General features: G+C 47.7%; 1 protein-coding gene across 8 annotated transcripts in view; it reads left to right on the top strand.

The window, feature by feature from the left end:
• Window positions 1–21,919, top strand: part of ARNT2 (aryl hydrocarbon receptor nuclear translocator 2) — a 163,565-nt gene that overhangs the window by 76,247 nt on the left and 65,399 nt on the right. For all 8 annotated transcript variants that reach the window (XM_064480649.1, XM_064480648.1, XM_064480651.1 and 5 more), the window contains 3 exons: window positions 15,099–15,201; window positions 19,305–19,370; window positions 19,727–19,812. In XM_064480649.1, coding sequence (XP_064336719.1) covers window positions 15,099–15,201; window positions 19,305–19,370; window positions 19,727–19,812 — 255 coding nt within the window. The remainder of the gene's footprint in view (window positions 1–15,098; window positions 15,202–19,304; window positions 19,371–19,726; window positions 19,813–21,919) is intronic.

Below are 21,919 nucleotides of genomic sequence, written 5' to 3'. Positions count from 1 at the left end.
GTCAGCCATTCACTCTTCAATTGTTTTTTTTTTCTGTCCCCATCTTTCTCTCCTCTGTTTCAAGGACTCCAATTCCATGTATATTAGACTGCCTGAAGTTGGCCCACAGCTCACTGATGATGCTCTTTTTATTTTTTTTAAATCCTTTTTATCTCTGTATTTAATTTTTTAATTGAAGTATGGTCAGTTTACAATGTTGTGTCAATTTCTGGTGTACAGCATAATGTTTCAGTTATACATGTACATACATATATTCATTTTCATATGCTTTTTAATTAATGGTTTCAACAAGATTTTGAATATAGTTCCCTGCGCTATACAGAAGAAACTTGTACGGTGTATTTAATTTAAAATAATTTTTTTTGCTATGTCTTCAAGTTCATCAGTCTTTCTTCTGCACTATCTAATTCGGTATTAATTCCATCCTGTGATTTTTTTTTTTTATCTTAGACATTGTAGTTTTCATGTCTATAATTTCAGTTTTTTTCAATTTTCGGGTTTTCACAGCCCCTTCTGACCTTTCAGTTGGCGCTTCCCGTGACTCCCGGCAGCCTCTTTGCATGCGTGCATCAGGTAGTGCCCTGGAGCCGATTCAAGGGGAGCCCTCTGCAGATCTCTTCGGTTCTCTGTGTGGACGTCTTTCCCCTCTGGTTCTCTGTCCTGTGAGTTCCAGTTGCCTGGTCTTCCTGGTCTCTCAGCTCCGTTTTCTCAACTCAGGGAGTCAGCTGGGCTCGGTCTGAGTGCCCTCTGCCTGTGCCGTAGCCTGGACGTGTTCTCCAGGAGCCATTGTAGGGCTCATCTTGTCCGTTTCCCATCTCTCAGGGATCACATCCACCACTGCTTCGTGTCCAGTGTTTTGATTACTATTGTTCTACGTATTTTGTTGGTTGCTTTGATTGTTTCAGAAGGGGAAGTAACTCTGGCCCCTGTTACTCCATCTTGGTTGGAAGCAGAAGTCCTTATAATATTCCTTTGAGTTCCTCTCCTGTCTCTGTCAGCTCTCTGCAATTCCTTTGATGGATCTTCTGACTGTTCCCTTGGAGTGTTAGCTGTTTGCTTATCACACTCACCTCCTTTTTCTTTCTTTTTTTTTCCTGTGATTTCTGGGAGAGTTTCTCAATGGTTTCTTTTAATTTAGCAATTGAGCTTTCAGTGGTATCACTTTTCACTGCCTGCATTTGGGTTTTCAATCCTGAAATCATGTGGTTCTTCTAAAACCAAACTTTCCTGGTCTCAGCTTGCTCTTTTTACTTATGAAAGATGTCCTTAAGCATAGCTGAGATTTGGTAATTCAAGATGTTGTTTTCTTTCCTGAAATATGTTTCATGGAGTAGGGTGGTATTATTCTAGCTTTTCGGATCACTTCTTTCATTCTTATGTACCGAATCTTTTCCTGTATTAAGCTAACCTTCGCCCCCCCCCTCTTTTTATTCATCCTATGTTCCCAACATTTATTAAGACTTGAAATGGTTTAGGACATTGTATATTTCTTTAAAACTTAATTTGTCTAGGTTGGGGGTCGGGGCTACAAGGCTGTGAAGGCAGAGGTGCTTGCGAGCACTGGGCGTGGCAGCCTCAGGTTGGCAGGGGCGTGGCCCACTCCTTTGACAGGAATGCTGCCGCTCGGAAGCAGCCTTTCCTCCTCTGTATGGGGCAGGTTGCTTGCTGTAAGTCAGCGTGATGCTAGAGCTCTCCTTCTGGCCTCTCTGTGTCCAGACCCTGCTTTCTGACCCTCTTGTCTCTTTTCTACTTGCAGATTTGAAGGCTTCTGTTAGGGACCCCTTCACCTCCTTCCCGGGCAGCCCATTTCTTTGTACTTGTTGAGCCGTGAGGCTGCTCAGATTCATTCTCATCCTGCCCTAGATGCACTGCTTCTTGCAGAAGTCCCTCCATGTTTCTGATCTGTTTAAGGCCCCTTCCACTGTTTGTCTGCATGGGTGCGGATTTTCCCTGCTACTTCGGTATTTCTTTGGTCATGTGATTAGCAATTTTTGCAGGGTAGGCCAGGCATGACCTAAAATCGCCTTCTTGACCTTCCTGAACTGCATGTCAGCCTGGCCTCCTTCCATACACCAGGAGGCCTTTCTCCAGTGGAGGACAGAGAGGAGCGTTAATCATTGACCCTCAGGCTTGCATTTCTGGCATTTTTGTAGCATGATACCTCAAGAGGAATGTATTCCTTTAAATCACACTCCAGCATATTCTAAACAGGATGAAGAATTTGTACGTTTGTCTACAGATTAAATAACGGAAGAGGTGCCGGCCATGGGGGAAGCTGTAGGGTGATGATTTTATAATGAGTAGCAGAGCCCCGGGCTGTAGCACGCGGCACTCCCGTGATTCCACGTCATGCTTGGAATGCGAGTGCTGGAGAAAGTTGTGAAGTTCTGGGTCTTTTCAAGGAGCTGTGAGAACTGTTGTTCAGGTGGCAGAGGTGACCTGTCACCCATGCCAGAGCTCTCTGCCCCTCGGTGTGGATTTACCCTGAATGTCCCAGTCCTGGACTTGTAGTTACACACAAGGTGATGATCTCTTTGATGAGGTCTTTGCTGCCCTCCTTTTGCAGAGCGGTGCCTGCTCCTTGCCTCGTTAGTGGCTCATTAGCACCCTCCCCAGATCGTAGGGTGGGGAGACGGAAGGATTGACATGGAAACCAGACTGCTTGGCAGGGAGGCTCCTTCTGAGTGTCTGCAGGGCCTGTTAGCCATCCTTTGCCAGCCATAGTCAGGGGTCCATATGAACCCTTTTGTTTATTTCATTCTTCCACAGCCACAGGCTCGAGTCCTAACCCAAACCTTGGCCACCATCTTCCTTGGTCAGAAAAGCCAGAGGGTTCAGAGGAAGGATGTTTCCCCTCAAATCTACCCCTGCTCCCCAGAAATATTTCACTCTGTGGGTCTGCCAGGAGCACCGTTCTGCTCAGTGAACGTGACTACTGTTTCCAACAGTCACTTCTTCCCAGTGTTGACTTAAAAAAAAAGCACAACTTCAAAGTTGAGTTATGTTTTATTCAGGGACCTTACTGAGCCGTAGCCCAGGAATCAGCCTCTCAGATAGGCCTGAGGAACTGTTCAAAGAGGTAGGGAGGAGTCAGGATATACAGGAGCTTTTGCTAAAAAGTAAAAACAAACAAACAAAACCAGAGAGCTGAACATGAAAAAATTATTGTTAATCACAAAAAACCGACATCTCACATCAATGATTGTAGTTCTTTCTTGTGTGTGGGAAGACGAAGAGTCTGGGCTCGCTGAAATTATTCCTTTGGTACGTATGTATCTTAACTCTCAAGGGCCAGTGTCCTGCCCTCCTCCACCCCGAACTCCCCTCAGGGCACACTGTTGGGTGGCTGCAGTGACCGCTGATGGCAGGCATCACATTTGGCGCTTACCCCAAAGGCAGGCTGCATTTTTTCGTCTGCACCAGCGTGCTTTTTTGCTGCAGACTGAATGCTGTCCCCGAATAGCTGGGACAGCGACTCTCTCTCCAAGGCTGGCGCCTCTCTTTCCCTGAGTGTCAGAGGTGGGCAGCCTTAGATATTAATGCTAATCGTGCAAGTGTTTGCTTCTAAAAATCGAAATTATGATTATTCTTACGTTTAAAATACAAATCATATGAATTTCCCCAGGCAGTTCTGGGACAGTTAGAAGTTTAGCTTTTACTGTATGATGTGGCCTTTGCAAAAGTATTCAGTGTTTATTGCCAACACCACCAGGGGACGGACGCGCCTATCGGAAGCGCATTTCCTAAACCTCTGGAGTCTCTGGCTCTCCTGCCCCCGTGTGAGACACAGTGGAGCAGCCCTGAAGGCTGGGCTCCTCTGTTTGCTTCTGTTCATGCCTTCCTGGCCTTCTGGGTCCTGCGGTTGGGCCCCAGCCTCTCTGCTGCTGTGCTCCAGCTGGAAAGGACTTTGCCCCATTATTGACCCCTCCCTCCCCCGTCCCACTCCTTGCTCTGATCCCTCGGCCTGGGGCACCCCTCCCCTCCAGCTCCACCTCTCTGGACCGCCAGGGCTCCTTTTAACACCACCTCTTGCAAAAACTTTTTCCTGATACCCCTCTGCACTCTCTGACCCGAAGTGCTCTCTCTCTGCTCTGGGCTGCCTTTGCGCTTTGTCTGGGCTTCTCCTCCAGACTTCAGCTGAGCTGATTGAATAGCTCAGTGAGAGCAGCGTCTTAATCCCTGCTAATTGTGAGCCTGCTGTAGCTCGCACTGTGAAGTTTCTGTTGAGTAGAGTCAGTTAATAGACGCTCCCCCGCAACCAGACTCTAGATGCTACTGACCTTCCATGCTCCCTCTTTTGACAATTTTATTTTGACCAAAAAACCTCTTGCTCCGTGTGGTTTATTTCCGTCTCAGGGTAATCGGGCTGCCTTTTGTAGTCCATTCCTGTCTTGGATTCACCACATGCCCACCATCCCACTCTCCCCACCCAGTGTGAGTCGTGAGCGTCTTACGTGATACGGGAGGTCCCTGCCCAGCTTGTGGTCTAAGTGGGTAGAGTTCACCTCAGCCTGTACCTGGAGCAGGGTAAGGAAGCATTCCTCAGTTTCCGCCGTTAAACCATGTGTCCTCTCTTACAAAACCCCTTCCAGAGTCAAGGGCCAGTATCTCCAGCGGATAAATAGTTGTAAACTAGCTACTAAGACACACATAGCTTGTGCCATCCATTGGATGTCACCAGCCTTTGCCTGCCTGGATGACCATACAGAATCAGATAAGAGGTGTATTGGTTGATCAGGGGCCCAGGTTACGACTGGAAGGCCCGTGTCTGCTGCCTCTGTGCTGCTGAGATGTCAGGAGCTTGGACGTTCACTGGAGCATGTGGGGATTGTAATTTGGTCACCATACAGTCATGACAGCTCAACCTCCATGGCAGGTGGTTGTGATTCGGGACAGAGCTATTGGACACTGACCATGTGGGAGGCCGTCTGGCCTGGGGGACATTAAAAAAAGGCAAGTCATCTGCCCAAGAAGCAGTAATGTTAGGGACAATGGTGTGCAGTGCATTCAAAGGTTCCCCAAGGTTCCCATCCTCTAGTTATTCAAACATGAATCTAGGCTGTCCTGGGAAGGGATTTTACTAATGTGATTAAAAGTCCCAAGTCAGCTGACCTTAAAAAATAAAGATTAACCAAGTAGGTCTGACCCAATCACATAAGCCATTTAAAAGCAAGTAATTTTATCTGACTGGTGACAGAAGGGAAAATCAGAGAGATTTAAGCACAGAAAGAATTCAGTGTACCATTGCTGGCTTTGAAGGTGGAGTGAGAAATGCTCTGTGAATGGCCCCCCGAGAGTGACACCCCCCCAACCCACACACACACAAAAGCCAGAAAGGAAACGGGCACCCTTAGTCCAGCAACTGCAAGGAACACTCTGAATCTGCCAAGAACTTGAGTGAGCTTGGAGGTGGCTTCCTCCCAAGGACCTAGGCAAGAGTCCAGCCCAGCCAGCACCTTGATCTTGGCCTTGAGGGACCCTGAGCAGAAAACGCAGTCAGGCCCACCCAGACCTGGACCTAAAGAACTGTGCGCTAATAAATGGGTGTTGTTTTAAGCCCCTGGGTTTGTGGTGATTTGCTGCAGGGCGATAGAAAGGTATACAGGTACCATTCAGTTAGGGAGCAGAGCCTGCCCTGGGCTACGGGGATACCCACAGGAATAAGACAGGCTTCCTGCCCTGAGAGGCTCGCAGCCTGTCGTCACCATTTACGATTGGATACGGATTTGAAATAGTAGAGCAGTGCTGCAGATGAGATAATTATGAATGCCTTCTGGATGAGGAAAGTGTCAGGAAGAAAGGCTTCCTTTCTAGAGCAAGAATTAAGGGAAGGAGAAAGGGAAGCACTTTCGAACACGTTTCATCTCGGGACTTCACCTTCCCGTTCATCTCCAAGCGTCTGCAACAAGTCGGGGCCCTGAATCTGACTCAGGCAGTGCTCCTGGGGTAGTGGTAACCCGGCGCAGTTCGGGCCAGAGCAGCCTGAGCTCAGCCAGCTGCTCCCTCGGGCACCCAGGGGGTTTCTTTAGAATGGAGCTCTCCCACTCTGCCCGAGCTGACTCCCCCAGCTCAGCTTGAGTGAACTTGGACTCTTGGTGAACATGTCCCGCCGAACCAGGCCCTGCCTTGCTAGCACATCCTATTCCTCCTAGAAGCTCTCAGAGAACCGCCCTCTCCCCCTGAAGTCAAAACGGAGACCTGTCCAGGAGCAGAGGAGCACAAGCGAGGGACGGGGGGCTGGGTGGCCTCGAATCTAGCCAAGTACCTCAACTTAGTTCCTCGGGTGGGAGGCATCTCACTCTGATTCCCTTGGCGATCACCTTGTAAAGGGTGACCTCATGTATATAATGTGTTGTCCAGACCTGGGCACTCTGAGACAGAGAAGAAGCTCTCCTAACAACCATGCTGGGACAATAGGGAAAACCCAGGCCTGCCCCAGGCGGAACCAGCAGATGTGGTCATTCTAACCATCCTGCCCTGAGGCGCTGCTCCTTCCATAACCCCATCCAAATGGAGGCATAAACCCGTTCCAGCGAGTGTCCGAGGAGCTGCTGAGACAGGCTGGCATAATCTGCAGGTCTCTACTCAATCAGAAGGGAAAACTGAAAAGCGATAAACATGCACACAATAAGAATTATGAGGGGAAAGCCTCACATTTTTCCAGTCTAGGTTTCTGATCCTGAAACTGCACAGGCTGGCTACAGTCTCCTGCAGATGGCTGACCTCCTGTCCCTCTCACTGCCTGTCTGCCTCTGTGGGTTGGGTGCTGTCTCATTTTGTGCTGAGGGGAGTGGGGCTTCCAACCTCCCCAGAGCAGTCGATCCTGTGAAGAATACGGACTCTTGTTTGAATCCTGACTCTCCATTCCCAGCTATGAGACCCATCTTGGCTGAGTTATTGAGTGTCTCTGGGCTTCAGTTTCCTCATGGGAACAATACAAGCTACCCAGCAAGGAGGGGGCTTTGCTGGGAGCTTCTGCCCCCGCTGCCAGGAATAAAGGGGTGCGCTGTTCATAGATAATTAAAAAATAATAGTAAAGCCTACTAAAAATTAATCTGCTTTTTATTATCACCCTGTACCAGCAGCTCTTGGCAACATCAATGATAAAATATTTCTCCCCTCTGAGGCTAATTGCTCCCAATACCCTTCTGTTTTCTTCACAGTCTACCTTGATACGCCACTGTGACCTACTTCCTAGGGTCATGATGTAGATCAAATAAACTGATGCAAAGAAAATGTTTCATAGTATTTTATGATAGTACCTGGCCTGCTATATTAGTCTGGGCTGTTTGGTTGCAAGTGACAGAAACTAAAATTGAGCTAGTTTAGGCATTAAAAAGGGAAACTTATTGGCGCCAAAGGTTTGAACACTGTGAGGATAGTCTTTCACCAGTTTATGTTTTCGCTATTTTCTTAGAGTCAGTTTCATTGTCTTAGATCCAGTTCTCCAGGAAGCTGGAGTCATTGCTGCTGAAAAAGCCATGCTCAGATTCTTTTAAGGAAAGGAGGAGAGAGGTAGAAATGATCACAGTTTGCCTGTGGAGGACTCTGATTGGCCTGCCTTGGTCACATCCTAGTCTTGGGATCAATCACTATGGACAGAGGAGGAGTGAGGTACAATGATTGGTCCAGCTTGTGGCAAATGTTCAGCCCTCAACCAATTACTATGGACAGAAGGTGGATGAGGTGCTATGATTGGCCCAGCTTGTGTCAAGTACCCAACCCTCAACCAATCACTACATCCAGAGAGGTGGGCTCTTAGAAGGTGGCAGCTCCTTGGACTTTCATAATAGAGGAGTAGCACGCGAGCCTTGTGGTGGGAGATGGTCTGGGCGGATAGAAGAACAGATGACCCCAGCAACTCTGCTGCCCATCCAGAGCTCCCCTCTTCTGGTTTAAGAAGAAATAGTTTGGCTGCAGACGTAGCTCATGCCCTGGAGTCTGTTCTGGAGCAGGCCTCGTGCGCACCGCCTGGATTCCTGTGCTGTGGGGGTTGTTTGTTCCTGTGTGCACAGCTGCTGTGATGGCTGGGCTCAGCCTTTTGAGAACGAGAACACATTGTCACTAGAACAGCAACCAAAGTCTCTTCCAGCCTCTGGGCTCCCATTTCAGGGGCCACACATTTTTGGAACAACATCAGATATTGTCCATTATGGGGCCGTTGCTTTGCTTTTGTTGCTAATCATTTTCTCTTGTTTTCCTCCCTTTTAAACCAAGATAAGATGTTTCCAGTTTTCTTAAGGATTCTTTTGATGAAATAATTCTAATTTATATTTGTGTTTCTGTTACAGCCTGGGGAGCTGTTTTATGAGCACAAAGCCTTCTTTTGTGATCTTATCCAAGACAAACCTCTGATTCTTCTTTTTTCAAAAACTTACTACTGACCAAAATAATACTTAAAAATCAACTTACTGAAAACAACTACAGAAGGGCCCTCGGCCCAGAGAAAAAGGTGCTCTATTGCTGGAATCTTTATAATCTTTCTTTTTCTTTTTTCCATTTTCAGTTTTATCAGGTAGAATTATTAGTCTGACTGCACGATATACACAACTTTGTGTGTAAATACGTACGTATATACAATATACTGCACATTTTTTTAGTTTACATATATGTATTGATCACTGTTTCTAAGAACAGATTAGAGCTTTAGCCTTTTAAACTTACATAGTCATCAAAGGAATAAAGCCAGCCAAAAAATAAGAATCAACAGAATGTGGTAATCCTAATCATTCTTTTGCTAACGTTGGAATCAGCAAATGTTTTTTTGTAAAGGGCCAGATAGTAAATATTTTTGGTTTTGTGAGTCATATAGTGTCTTTCACAACTACTCGGTTCTACGATTGTGGCATGGAATTGGCCATAGGCAGTAACTAAGTGAATGGCCCTGGCTGTGTTCCATTAAATATTTAAAAACCAGAGAATGAGCCAGCTTTGGGTCATAAGGTCAGAGTTTACCAGCGCCTGTTCTAAAGCATATTCTGCTTTTTAACTGTCTTTTAAAAGCTGTAGTTTAAAACTCTGAGCTGTGTCCATTCTTCCCAGTTCATGGAGTAGAAACACTGAATATTGGTCAATATGTTGACCACAGAGTTCACTCTTAATACCTTAAGAGCATTAAGAATATTGTTTTCATTTGATGCAATAATTCCATTTTCAGGAATCTGTCCTAAGACAGTATGGCTATTTTTTTTCTATATAGTTAATTACCATGGCATTATGTGCCATATGGAAAACCTGGGAAGAACTTAATGGCCGATGGTAAATGGTCTACTCAAAATAATATCACAGAGCCTTTCAAGTAATGTTTATGATTAAATACTTATGAGTGTATACTGTGACATAAAGTGGAAAAAACATATACCATGAAACTTCAGTTAACTGAAAGAAAGAGCAGGCATGCATAGAAAAAGAGTGACAGGAAGTACGCCTAAATGTTAATAGTATTTGTGTATGTGTGTATGTGTGTGTGTGTGATTTTTCTAAAAAGACCACTTTAGCTTTCGAATTTTTAAAAAATATTTTAAGGACAAAAGTAGTTCTTCAAGCTTTTAGTCTGAGATCGGGTCATGTGCATAATTATTTTAGAACCTTCCAGGATGCCTGTGTTCTTGGAGAAGCCGGGAGGTAGGGGCTGGGCCGAGTCTAGGAGAACTTCCCGGACCTGTGGCTTTCTAGCCCAGGATGGTCATCTCAGGGCTCACAAAGTGGCTGCCTGGAGCCTACCATCACTGATACTCTTAATTTTGAAGGAGATTACTGAGCTTCTGGGAGTGAGTCTTCCAGTCCCCACATCACCTTCAAAGCAGGCACGCCTCATCCTATTTCCCGGTTGAGGAGACTGAGACGGAGCAACGAGGTGCCCTGCTCCTCTCTCACGACTGCACATGCGGGGCTGGTGCCTCCCATCCTGGCCACCCTTTTCACTTTGAAACGGCATACTTCAGTTTGGGGATGTGTTATTCACTCTCTCATGATTCTCTTTGGTACATCAAATCCAGAAAAATACCTGCTTCCACAGCTGCTGGTCGTGTTGGAAGATTTCTGAGGCCTCTTCGGCAAAGCAGGCCGTTGTGTAACGGGAGCCCTGCCTACTCTGGAGAGTTTTCAGAGAGAAGCTCGTAGCTTCTGCACTAAAAGAAGGAAGCTGATGGGGTGGGAGGCTTCGGGGACTAGATTCGCTGAATTCAAGGAACTGGTGAAGCAGGAGGGCCAGAGTGACAGGACTAGCAGGCGTGAAAGCTGTGGTCCAGGAGGGGATGTGTGAGTGTACAGTTTCCACTGGAGCAGTTGTGGGTGCCTGTGAGTCCCGGAAGCTGGTGGTAGGGATGGGGGCCACCGTGAAGAGCTGCGGAGGGCAAGTACTGAGGCGGGATGCTAGGTGGAGCCTCCACATGCATGCTGAAACCAGGTAGCACAATTGCAGGTCTTGGGGTGCAGAGAAGAACTGTGATGTGCTTAGTCTTCATGTGCTGATGTCTGAAAGGAAAGAGGAGGAGCCACCTGGAGGTTAGAAGACTAACAGAAGCAGAGGGGTAGCGGGTGGACAAGGCTGACGTCGTGGATCTGGAAGGAGCTGGGGTTATAGGAGAGGAGGGCTCCTGAGGACAATGGCAAGCCTGCCTCTGACCCCTGGCGTGTGGGATGTGGAGGACAAGCCTCCCGTCCAGAAGAGCTGCTGCCTGGGAAGCAGCAGGTCAGGCTGATCTGTTAGCTCAGGGGCTTCGGGAATTTCTTAAAGGAACTGAGGGTGTAGGAGTTTGTTTATTTCAGAGCGGGCATTCCGGAGGGCACCCCGGGGGAGAATAGGAGGGAGCGGAGCAGGGAGCTTAGATTGTGGGTGAAGGGGACAAAGAGGAGAGGTGACCAGAGTGGCTGGGAATTTAGGTACTGGCCAAAGACAAGCAGGACGGGATTCATGGTGGGACCAGCCCAGTGACAGGAAGCCAAGGACTGAGTCCTCCCGATCCAGTGGATGGGGTTGGGGCTGGGGGAGACTCTGGAAGGGGTCAGCGTTGGCCTGGTTGGCTGTATCTCTAGGCACCCGCGGGGGACCAGCCCTAGAAATGCAGACCCACGGTTCTAAGCAGACCCAAGGTTTCTGCAGGTCAGGAAAGAAGATTGAGCAGTGTAAGCAGCAGCTACATCTCCATGCTTGCTTCTCTTCCAGGGAGCCCCGGTGTAAGGAAACTCCACACCCAGTTGCCCGTGGGATGGAGAGCGGTTCCCAGTCCCCTGCACTGGGACTCACTGCCTAGGGCTGAGTTCGCCCCAGTGCCTTCATACATCCCCCCTGCTATTAAATTTGCCAAAAATCCAAGTTACATAAGCCTCTCGGGAACACACCTACTGTATAAAGTAGGGATGCTTTCCATTCCCCGGGAGTCCGGAAAGGGGTTCATTGTGCCCGAGGAAACTGGAGAAGCGCACGGAGAAATAAACGCTGAAGCAGTTGCCTCCCAGGGTCATGACAGCAGACCGTGGAAATATGCTTTTTCATTTCCTCATGTTCCAGGGCTCATGTGCCTTGCAGCTGTGATTTATTTTCAGAGCACACTTTGGAATTTGACAGACGCTCACGCTGGCCTGCTTCACAGCTGAAACCATTTGCCATTTGGTAGATGATAAAGCAAGTGACAGTTTACACTAAAACAGCCATAAAAAGAAGATGTCTGGGAGTGAGACAGACAGGTGTCAAACCTGGGATGCAGACGGCACAGAACCGACGGCCGCCTGGTGCCTCCTCCGTGGTGGGGGGTGCCAAGTTCCCCTCAGACTGCGAGGCCCGGGGGGGCCCTCGATGGGCTTGAACTCGGGGGTACACATCCTGCTTAAAGATGAACAGATCCGTGGTGGGCATGATGGTAATTACTGGCGTCTGGAGCGTGCTGTACACCTACGGAGCCCTGGTCCACGTGGGAAGTGAGGGCCACAGTGTCCCCGCTGCTGCTGCGGGAGCTGGGGAGAGACAGCTGACATCGTCCACAGCTAACTTACCCAGGGTCACAGAGTAAGTGAGGGAGGCAGGATTTAAAGCTAGGTCCGTGTTCTCAGCTACTAGATTTCTAGATTGAGCAACGGAGTAGTGGCGGTGCCAATGACCAGAGTAAGGAGGTGTGGAGAAAGGGCAGCTCTGGATGCTTTGGGCAGGAAGACGAACTTGGTTTTGGATCTGTGGAGTGAGATGCCCAAGACAGTTGGACACAGAGGAGCTTCCCAGAGGTCTCGCAGGAGATGCCATCTCGGTGTCATCAGCATGTAGGGAGTGGTGGAGCCCAAAGAATCACCGAGGGTCCTGGGGAGAGTGAGGGAGAAAAGGGCGGAGTCCCCTGACCAAGAGCGCCAACAGCCCCAGCTGGTCTGGGCTGGGGAGAAGGAACCACCACAAGGGCTGAGAGCCAGCCAAGGAGAGGTCCCGGGGTAAGACTGTTCCAAGGAGGAGGGACTGGTCGAGGTCAGGGACGAAATCAAGAGGGACTGAATAGAGTTTATTAAATGTGGCAACAGACAGGGACCCAGTGGCTGAGGCCAGAGCTGCAATGTGAGCTGTAGTGAAGGCAGGGTGCGGGGACCAAGCCATCGGGAGGACTGGGGCGTGCGGACAGGATGCTCTGATTGCAGGTGGAGAGAGGACAGGAACTTCAGGGTCAAAGAAGGTTTTTGTTTTTATTTGTTTTCCCCCCACCCCTGATGAAAGCGATTTGGTGGTGTTTGAATACTGGAAGGAGCAGGTTGTGGGGAGGGGAGAAGTTAGAGATAATGGTGTGGGAGGGGTCTGGCTGATGGAATAAAGCCCATTGGAGGGGAGGACACGCTGAGGTTCAGATTTCTTCCTCTGAGATGAGAGCAAGTTGGGTGATAGATGCAGATGAGTGTGTAAGTGTTTTGACGTAGGAACAGAGAGATAAGGAGGTAACAATCCATTTATACTAGCATATGACTTAATGCCAATTTTGTTGAAAAGTCCTTTTAAGGATGGGTAAAAACTGTTCAGTTCAACTAGCATATACAAGTGTCATGGGGGTTCCAGGACCCTCACGAATATCTAAATCCGTGGACTCTCAAATCTCTCACATAAAAAGGGTGTAGTATTTGCGTATAACCAACACACATCGCCCCTATACTTTAAATCATCTCTAGATTACTTACAACACCTCCATGTAATAACAGTGTAAATGCTATGTAAATAGTTGTAAATACAATGTGAATACTATGTAAATAGTTGTTTCAAGCTTTGCTTTTTGCAACTTTCTGGAATTTTTTTGCCCAAATATTTCCCATTCGTGGTTGGTTATATCTGGGAACGTGGAACCCGCGAATACAGAGGACCAAGTGTCTGCTGAACTAGGCACTGTCAGCGGTGCTAGGACACAGCATTTTTAACCTGATTCCTTTCTTCAAGATACAGACCTCAAGGTCAAGATGAATGAACATGTAGTTAAATCATTATGATACAATGTGGAAATTGTTATAAATTTCTATTTCCTCCACCAGCCAGGGAGTAGACCTGAATCTTGCTCATATTTGCATCCCCTGAGCCTCACTAGATGCCTGGCTCATGAAAAGCATTGAATGAATGAGTAAATGAATGAATGAAGAAATGGACAGGAAGCTCTATGTGAAGAACCTAGAGAAGATTCCCAGAGGTTGTAACACGTGAACTGGTCCTAAAGAAAGAGTAGAGTTCCCGAGGATAGCAGTTCACTTGGAACAGAGTGAGAATTCCTGGCAGAAAGGTCCAGATCTGCAAATGTGTGAGGGCAGAAGGCACTCACAGAGATGCACACCTGGTGAGCGTATTGGTGAGGCTGTGGTCCTGAGCTGCACTCCATACTCTACGAAGCCGCTAACCACATCTGGTTACTGAGCACCCAAATCGGAGCTCGTCAGAATTGAGAGGGGCTCTACATGTAAAGTAGATGCCAATTTCGAAGACTTTGTATGAGAGAAGACTGTGAAATATCCCATTAATAATTCTCTGCACAGATTACATGTTGAAATGATAATATTTTGGATATATTAATAAAAGTAAACCTCACCTGTATCTTTCAACTTTTTAAAAAATGTTCCTGCTAGAACATTTAAAATGACATAGGTGACTCTTAGTATGTTTCTCTTGGACAGGGTAATGGGACATGTAGGGGAAGTGAGATTGGGTGGCAGGCAGGGGCCAAGTCATGAAAGTCTGTGTAAGGAGTTCCTGTAAGCAGTGCAGTTTAAGCCAAGGAGGGCACAGTCGGATATGTGTTGTCTACACAGCCGTCAGGTGTGTGAAAGATGGACTGAGGAGAAAAGCTGCTGAGGGTTCAAAGCGAGTGAGTCTCCCTTGAGGCATGATAAGCCAGCAGCAATGAACAAGGCAGACGAGATGGAGAGACAGACTGAGTGTGCAGGAGGTGAGGGACAGACATCTAGGATTCCGACTTTGATTGCTGGTTGACGGAGATCTTTTCGTCGGTACCTGGAGAGGAGCGGGTGACGTCACGCTGCCTTTGAGGTGTGCAGTCAGCTGCCGGTGGTTTAGATCTTGGTGCCTGGGGTGTAGATGTAGAGTCATTAGTGTACAGAGGGGATGATCAAAGCCTCGGAGTGGATGAAATGCATAGGGGATGCATTGCAGGGGAAGAGAAGATGGCTGAGATCGGAGCCTCAGGGGGATGAAGGGGTCAGACAAGGGGAGAGTGGAGAGTGCTTGTCAGAAGCCAAGGGCAGGGAGGATTTTTGAGAATCATTGTGCCATTGTGTAAAGTTCAGCAAAACAGTCAGATAAGACAAAGGGAAAATGTGTTTTGGATTTACAGTAAGGAAGTTGTTGGTGACCTCGGTGGACGCTGTTTCTGTGAAGTAGTCGGGGAGAAACCCAGTTTGGAGTGACCTGAGGTGATGGAATTGGACAAAGCAGAGACAGCAAGTGTGGACCACTCTGAAGAAAACAGGGCATTTAGAATTGTGTGGATTTGGTTGCTTAAAGAATGTGGGAAATTCCAAGAAACACACAACTTGCGTGGCCTCACTTGTCCTCGTTGGCAGAGCTCTCCCCGCACCTGTGCCCCCTAGTCAAAGGCAGAGGCTTAGCAGATGTCCTTCTCTCTCTCCCTCAGGCCGGATCTTGGACCTGAAGACTGGGACGGTCAAGAAGGAAGGGCAGCAGTCGTCCATGAGGATGTGCATGGGTTCCCGGCGGTCCTTCATCTGCAGAATGAGGTCTGTCTGGGGACACAGTGGGCTGGGGCTGTGGTCGGGTTGCTCCCTTCTCATCTGCCGTCGAGTCCTGATGGGCTCTGCTAAGATCACACGTTCACTGCAGGGACTTCATCTCCTGACTCGGCCTGTGAGCCTCCAGACTTCGTGATCTGTCTTGGCAGAACCTCCCCCTTCCCACCCTTCCACTAGGTCTCATTTCCCACCACTTTCTCCCCATTCCTAGACTGGCCTCCCCTTGTCCCCTGCATCTCAACTTTCTTGCTATCCTTCAGGGCCCTTTACAACTCCAACCTCTCCAGGTTCTGTATTTCTCAGCGTATTTTGTGTAAGACCTACCGACTCCATACTTGCTCCTATGGTTCCTTGTGCCGGCTCGTACATGTTAAATTCACCTTTAATTATTACATTGTTGATATTTTAAGTGCACGTGTTTTGGCTCTGTAAGTAAATTATAATTGCCCTGAGGTTAGGGGCTTTGATTTATGTTTACTCTTTGAGCCTCCCGTGACATCTGCATATATTGGTTAACACATGGTTGTCGAAGAAAAGCAGGAGAGGCTGCACTTTGGGGTAATCAGGGGATTGCTCTGTCTCTGAAAAAGTAAGAGCTGGGATCTTGAATCCTCGGATCCAAATCAGACTTCCCTGTACCTTCAGCCCTGCGGTCCCAGAGGGCTGGGTGGCATTGGCTGCAAGACAGGAGGGACAGGACAGAGTCAGTTCTGTCAGGGGTGTGGAATCCCCAGGGCAGTAACATGAGGCTGTGCCTCCCATTTGTTCTTCTATTCATTCATTCAGTTACTCAACAAATTTTTATTGAGGGCCCGCCGATGACAGGTGCTTTTCAAGGCGCTGGGAGTTCAGCATTGAATACAGCGTCAAATCCCAGACCTTGTAGAACTTTATTTTAGAGCAGGGAGAGACACGATAGACAAAAGTACCAGGTAAATACATGGCACGCCACAAGGTAATAAGTGTTACGGAGCAAAATAAAGCAAATTCAAGGCGTAGGAAGTAGTTGGAGTTGTTAGTTTAATGTTATGTAGGATGGTTAAGGGAAGGCCTCATTGATAAGGTGACATTTGAGTAGAGACCTGGAGGAAATGCGTAAATGAGACCTGGATACCTGGGGAAAGAGAACACCTGGTAGCAGGAATAGCAAGTGCAAAGGCCCTGAGGCAGGAATGCTCTTGGCATATTCAAGGAGCAGGGTGAATGGGGTGAAATGGGACGGATGGTACGAGATGAGCCCAAGAGGTAGAGGTATTAGATCAAACCACCCTTATAAAACTTCCACTTTTACTCTGAATGAGGTAGGAGGCCACTGGAGTTTGATCATAAGTGTAATATGTTCTAAATTACCTTAAAAAAGTCACTCTGGCTTTGTGTGGTGAACAAACCTGCAGGGGGAGAACAAGGGTGGACATGAGGAGGCTGTTGTAAAAAACCAGGTGAGAAACGTCATAATAGTGATTATGGTAAAATGTGCTCAGATTTTGAACGTACTTCAAAGATAGAGCCAGCCCTGTAGGGTATGAGAGAAAAGATTCAAAGGTAGATCTAAAATGTTTGCCTGTCCAACCAGAAAAAGGGAGTTGCCATTTAGCAAGATGCAGAAGCTTGGGGGAGCTGATTTGAGGTTAGAGGGAAGTTTCAAGCGTTTGAAGACTGAGATGCCTATCAGACCTGTAAACGGAGAGGATGAGTAGACAGTTGAACGTGTAATTCTGGAATTCATGGGAGAGGTTGGGGCTGAAGATAGGCGCTTGGGGACTGACATCAGTGAGATGGTATCTAAAGCCTCCAGACCGCGTGAGCTCGCCTGGGAAGTGAGTGTGAATAGAGAAGAGGGCAGAGCTCCGGGCCCTGGGCCACTCCTGCATCGGGGAGGCGAGGAAGAACCTGCAGAGGCTGAAAAGGAGCGGCTGGGCCGGTGTCCGTTTCTCGGAGGAAGCTATGATCCCCTGCCAAAGGCTACTGATGAGTCCCGAGTGTGAGGACTGAGGATCAGTCACTGGACCTCAGAGGGAGAGCCAGCAGCAGGCTGAGACCCCCCTCCCCCAGGAGAGAAGCCTGTCCCCGCCGCCCTGGGCACATGGTCTCCCAGCCTCTTCTCCAGCACCTCTCCCGACAAGTCCACTCAAGCCCTCACCGATCTTGATGCAGCTCCAGTGTCTCCTGCCCTCTCCAGCCCTCCCCTCCTCCCTGCCACATGCCCGATGCTCCAATCTCAGGGCTGGGTACAGTGGAGCCACTCACTAATGTCACTTCCTGCAGCTGTTTGCTGCTGGGACTGGGACTTGCCACTCGAGCGTCTGTTGGGTGCTATGAAGTTTCAACAATCGATGCTTTAAGATAAGCTTATATTTTCACTAATGTAAAGTAACCTTTAAAGCAGCTAGACTTCTTAAACCTGTTCATCTACAGGCTAGTCCATCTCAGGTCACCAGGTCACCTGCGTTGAGCGGAGACCTGCCTCTCTAAGCTCTAGCTGGGCCCTGGGAGCCAGCAGAGGATCTGAGTGTGGCTGTCCTTTCCTCCAAGTCAGCTCCTCTCCTGGCTGAGCATCTGGAATTCTTCCAGAAGACACAGATGGAATCCCCTCCACCACCTGCCCCAGGTGGTAAGATGGTGTTGGAGTGACAGTACGAGAGCAGATCCATGTGACTTAGCCTTGTGTCTGCACAGACTGCCTTCCCTCTGTTCAGCCGACGGGGGCAAGCTGGGTAGTTGGACTCACATGTGTTAGTGTCCATCCAGGGACAAAATGCCATCAGTTAATGTCGTCCAACACAGCAAGGTCTTTCCTCAGTGCTTTGGTCAGTGGAATAAATGCCCATCCTAGTTTGATGGGCATTCAGTACAGCACCAGCAATATGAATTCTTCATTGCACCATCTAAGCAGCTCCCTTGTGAGTATATTTATTGGAAGCCTCGGTTATATAAGTAGTCTCCAGTGCCATTGTCACTGTCCTATCAACCAGATGCAGGCAGTCCCCTCCCTGCCCTGGTGCCTCCCAAGACATGCTGGAGGCTGCCTTTCCCAGTGCCAGGCCCACACTACCTGGATTGACCTGTGAGGTGAGCAGCACTGCCGTCTGCTGAGAGCGTGGCCTTGTCCTCCAAATAAAGCAGCTTAGTTTCATTAAGACACTGGGTGTGGTCTGCCAGAGGGCAGAGGGCCATGCCAGCATCCCCAGAAGCAATGTCTTGGATTCACTCCCCTATGAAAATGTGCTAGTGCTGGCAGCTGTCCCAGGTCTCAGAGTGTAACTGGACTCTTTATCTTTGCTGTATTGAATATTAAGGCATCCAGGATATTACTTGCCATGGATTTGGGAAATGGAACCACACGTGAAAAGTGGACACACCAAGGAGAGGTCAGAGCTTGGCCACAGTGCAGGCTTTGGATGTTTGGAGCGTGGGATGCTGAGAGGGTCACTGAGAAGGGAGGCAGAAAAGGTGCTACCAGAGTGGGCAGTGGGATGCCTCATGCCCCCTGCTTCCCAGAGAAGGACTCACCGAAAGACCTGATTCTAGACTCATCCTTCCCTCTGTCCCCACTCTGTCCTGGCATCCGCAGGCTTGCAGCTGTCTGGTCATTCCTAGTGCCAGAGCATTGCAGGGAAGGAGGGAGTTTCCACACTATGAAGCTAAAGCCAGAGAAGATGCTTCTGTTCATCAACTGGCAACATCTGTTCTGTGTTGATGTCTCTGCTCAGGCCTGAAGAGACACTGTTGCTGTCATCACCCTCTTCCCTGGTTTCCTGAAAGCCACCCAGTTACACAGAACCAATCTGCAGGACGGAGCATGGCCAGGCTCCTCCAAGAGTCCTTCTGTAGGTCTCTGGCTCCTGGGCTGGGCCCTGAGGCAGTGTGTGTGCATTGCAGAGAGGGCCACATGTCTCTTGCCTTCAGCGACAATCAGAATTCACAGGCTTGCAAGCCTGCTTCTGCACTGTGGAAAGAAACTGGCTGTAGGACTCACCTGAACGATACCTGGTGCACGCACCAGGTACAGCGCACCTACTTGACTGCAGCCCTGTGTGCTTTATAAACTTGCCTAGGTCTCCACTCATTCTAATGTATCTATCAAATCCTAGGTGTGGAAATGCTCCTTTGGACCACCTTCCTCTAAACAGAATAACCACCATGAGGAAAAGGTTCAGGTCAGTAGGCCTTTCTGATGTATGCTTTGGGGCTGTGCTGGTGGACGGCGTGAATGCACTAAGCTAGGGAGCAGCTGAACTTGGCAGCTATCCCTTAGAGGCCTGACGTGAAGGAGGGGCTAAGTGTACAGAAGACTAGGAGACCGTACATCGGGGTGCAGTGGCTAAGATGAAAAAGGGACCGGGGTGGATTTATTTTGGGCATTCAGACCATGTAGGAGGAGGGAAAACAGGATGGTGGGAAGTCAAGATTCGAAAACACAAGGCCAGCAGTAGCTTAGATACCAAAGGACTCGTGGGTATCCTGGCCTCGCCCCCAAGGGCTGAAAGCAACCTCACAGACGTCCTTTCTCTAGGAACGGCCTCGGCCCTGTGAAAGAAGGAGAAGCCCAGTACGCCGTGGTCCACTGCACAGGCTACATCAAGGCTTGGCCGCCAGCAGGTAAGCGGAACCTGCACATTCGCTCCCAGGGGATCGGATGCTGTTTCAGTCCCCGTGGGGTCCTGTTAGAAATGCATTCTTATAGCAAGAGACAGGAGAATACTCTCATTTTCCTTTGTAGTCAGAACATACTGATCTCTGTAACTGAAAAAAAGTCCTGCTACTTGAAGCAAAGGTTTCTTAAAAAGAGCGATCCTGCAAAGGGGGTTGGAGCCTCACAGGCCCTTTCTGTGGTCTGTCACCTAGAGCACTCTGCAAAGGCAGAGGGACATTTGAAATGATAGTTGTGTTCAAGCCATTAGAGAAATGCGAATCAAGACCCAGAATGAAACACCTCTTACACTCACTAGGGTTAAAATTCACAGACAATAACAAGTGCTGGTGAGGATGTGGAGCAGTTGGAACCCTCATACTTTGCTGGTGGGGATGTAGAATGGTGCCAGTGCTTTGGAAAACAGTCTGTTCCTCGAAATGCTAAAGATAGCATTACTGTATGAGTCAGCAGCGTCACGCCTATGTATATGCTCCAGCTAAATGGCAGCGTATGTCCACAAAGAAAATTGTACTGAATGTTCATGACAGCATTTTTCATAGTGGCCAAAGAGCAGAAACAAATCACATGTGTACATCAACTGATGAGCAAGGATAAATAAAAAGTAGTGTATCCATATGATGAAATATTATTCACCAGTGAAAAGCAATGAAGTATTGATTCATGCCATAATGTGTGGGTGAGCCTTGAAAACATCACGCTAAATGAAAGCAACCAGACACAGAGGCCCACACTACGTCATTCCATGTATGTGAAATATGTAGACATTGAGACAAAAAGTAAACAAGAAATCGATTTGTGTGTGTGTGTGTGGTTTCCAGATGCTGGGAGGGAAGAAAAAGTTGGGCGTGATCGCTAATGGGAAAGTGTTTCTTTTCGAGGTGACAGAAACATTCTAAATTTAAAAAGCAATAATAGTTGCACAACCTACAAATCTACTAAAAACCACTGAATTGTGTGCTTTAAGATGGCAAATTTTATGGTATGTGAATTACCTCTCAATAAATCCATTGTTAAAAGAACATATGCAATGTTAAACATCTGTGGATACTTTATGGCCTGGAATGTGGTCTGTCTCCGTGAAGATTCCGTGCCAGCTTGAGAACAGTGTGGATTCTGCTGTTGTTAGATGGAGCACTCTTTAAATGTCGGTTAGGTCAAGTTGACTGACGGTGCCGTTAAGGACAACTGTATCCTTACTGATTTTTACCTGCTTGACATATCAATTACTGAAGGAAGGATGTTTTAAAGTCTCCAGCTGTTGTATTGGATTTGTCTGTTTCTCCTTGCAGTTTTATCTGTCTTTGCCTCACACATCTTAACGCTCTGTTGTTAGGTTCATAAGTGTTCAGGATTATGTCTTCTTGGAGAAATGACCCCTTTGTCATTATGAAGTGCCCTTCTTTACCACTGATCATTTTCCTTGCTCCAAATTCCGCTCTGTCTGAAATTCTTGAAATTCCTACCCCAGTTTCCTTTTGATTAGTGTTAGCATGGTCTAGCTTTCTTATCCTTTAACTTTTGACCTAACTGTGTCTTTATATTTAAAGTGAGTTTCTTGTAAACGACATACAGTCGGGTCAAGTATTTTTAATCTACTCTTAACAATCTGTGTATTTAAACCATTCACATTTAATGTGATCATTGATGTAATTCGATGAATACTTAACAATAGAAATTCATTGTACTTTTTCTTTGTTTCTTTTTTCTCCCTCTCTCTCACCTTTTCTAGTTTTCATTGAGCATTTTATATGATTTTCTTTTCTTTTCTCTCTCAGCGTAACAGTTACATTTCTTTAAAAATATCTTCATTGTTTGCCCTAAGTTCAAAATGTACATTTACAGCTAATATAAACCCACTTTCAAATAATACTATGTCTCTTCATGGGTAGTGCAAATACATGGTAACTAAATTTTCCTTCCTTCCTCTTTCCCATCTCTTATAATACTGTTCTCATTCATTTCACTTACTGTCAGCGCCCAATACAGTTGACCCTTGAACAACACGGACTTGAACTGTATGCGTCCACTTATATGTGGAGTTTTTTCAATAAA

The sequence above is a fragment of the Camelus dromedarius genome, chromosome 29 (assembly GCF_036321535.1).
Source record: "Camelus dromedarius isolate mCamDro1 chromosome 29, mCamDro1.pat, whole genome shotgun sequence".
In the NCBI taxonomy this organism is placed as follows: Eukaryota; Metazoa; Chordata; class Mammalia; order Artiodactyla; family Camelidae; genus Camelus; species Camelus dromedarius.
Note: the sequence above shows the minus strand (reverse complement) of the source record. Positions and strands in the feature narration are given on the sequence as shown.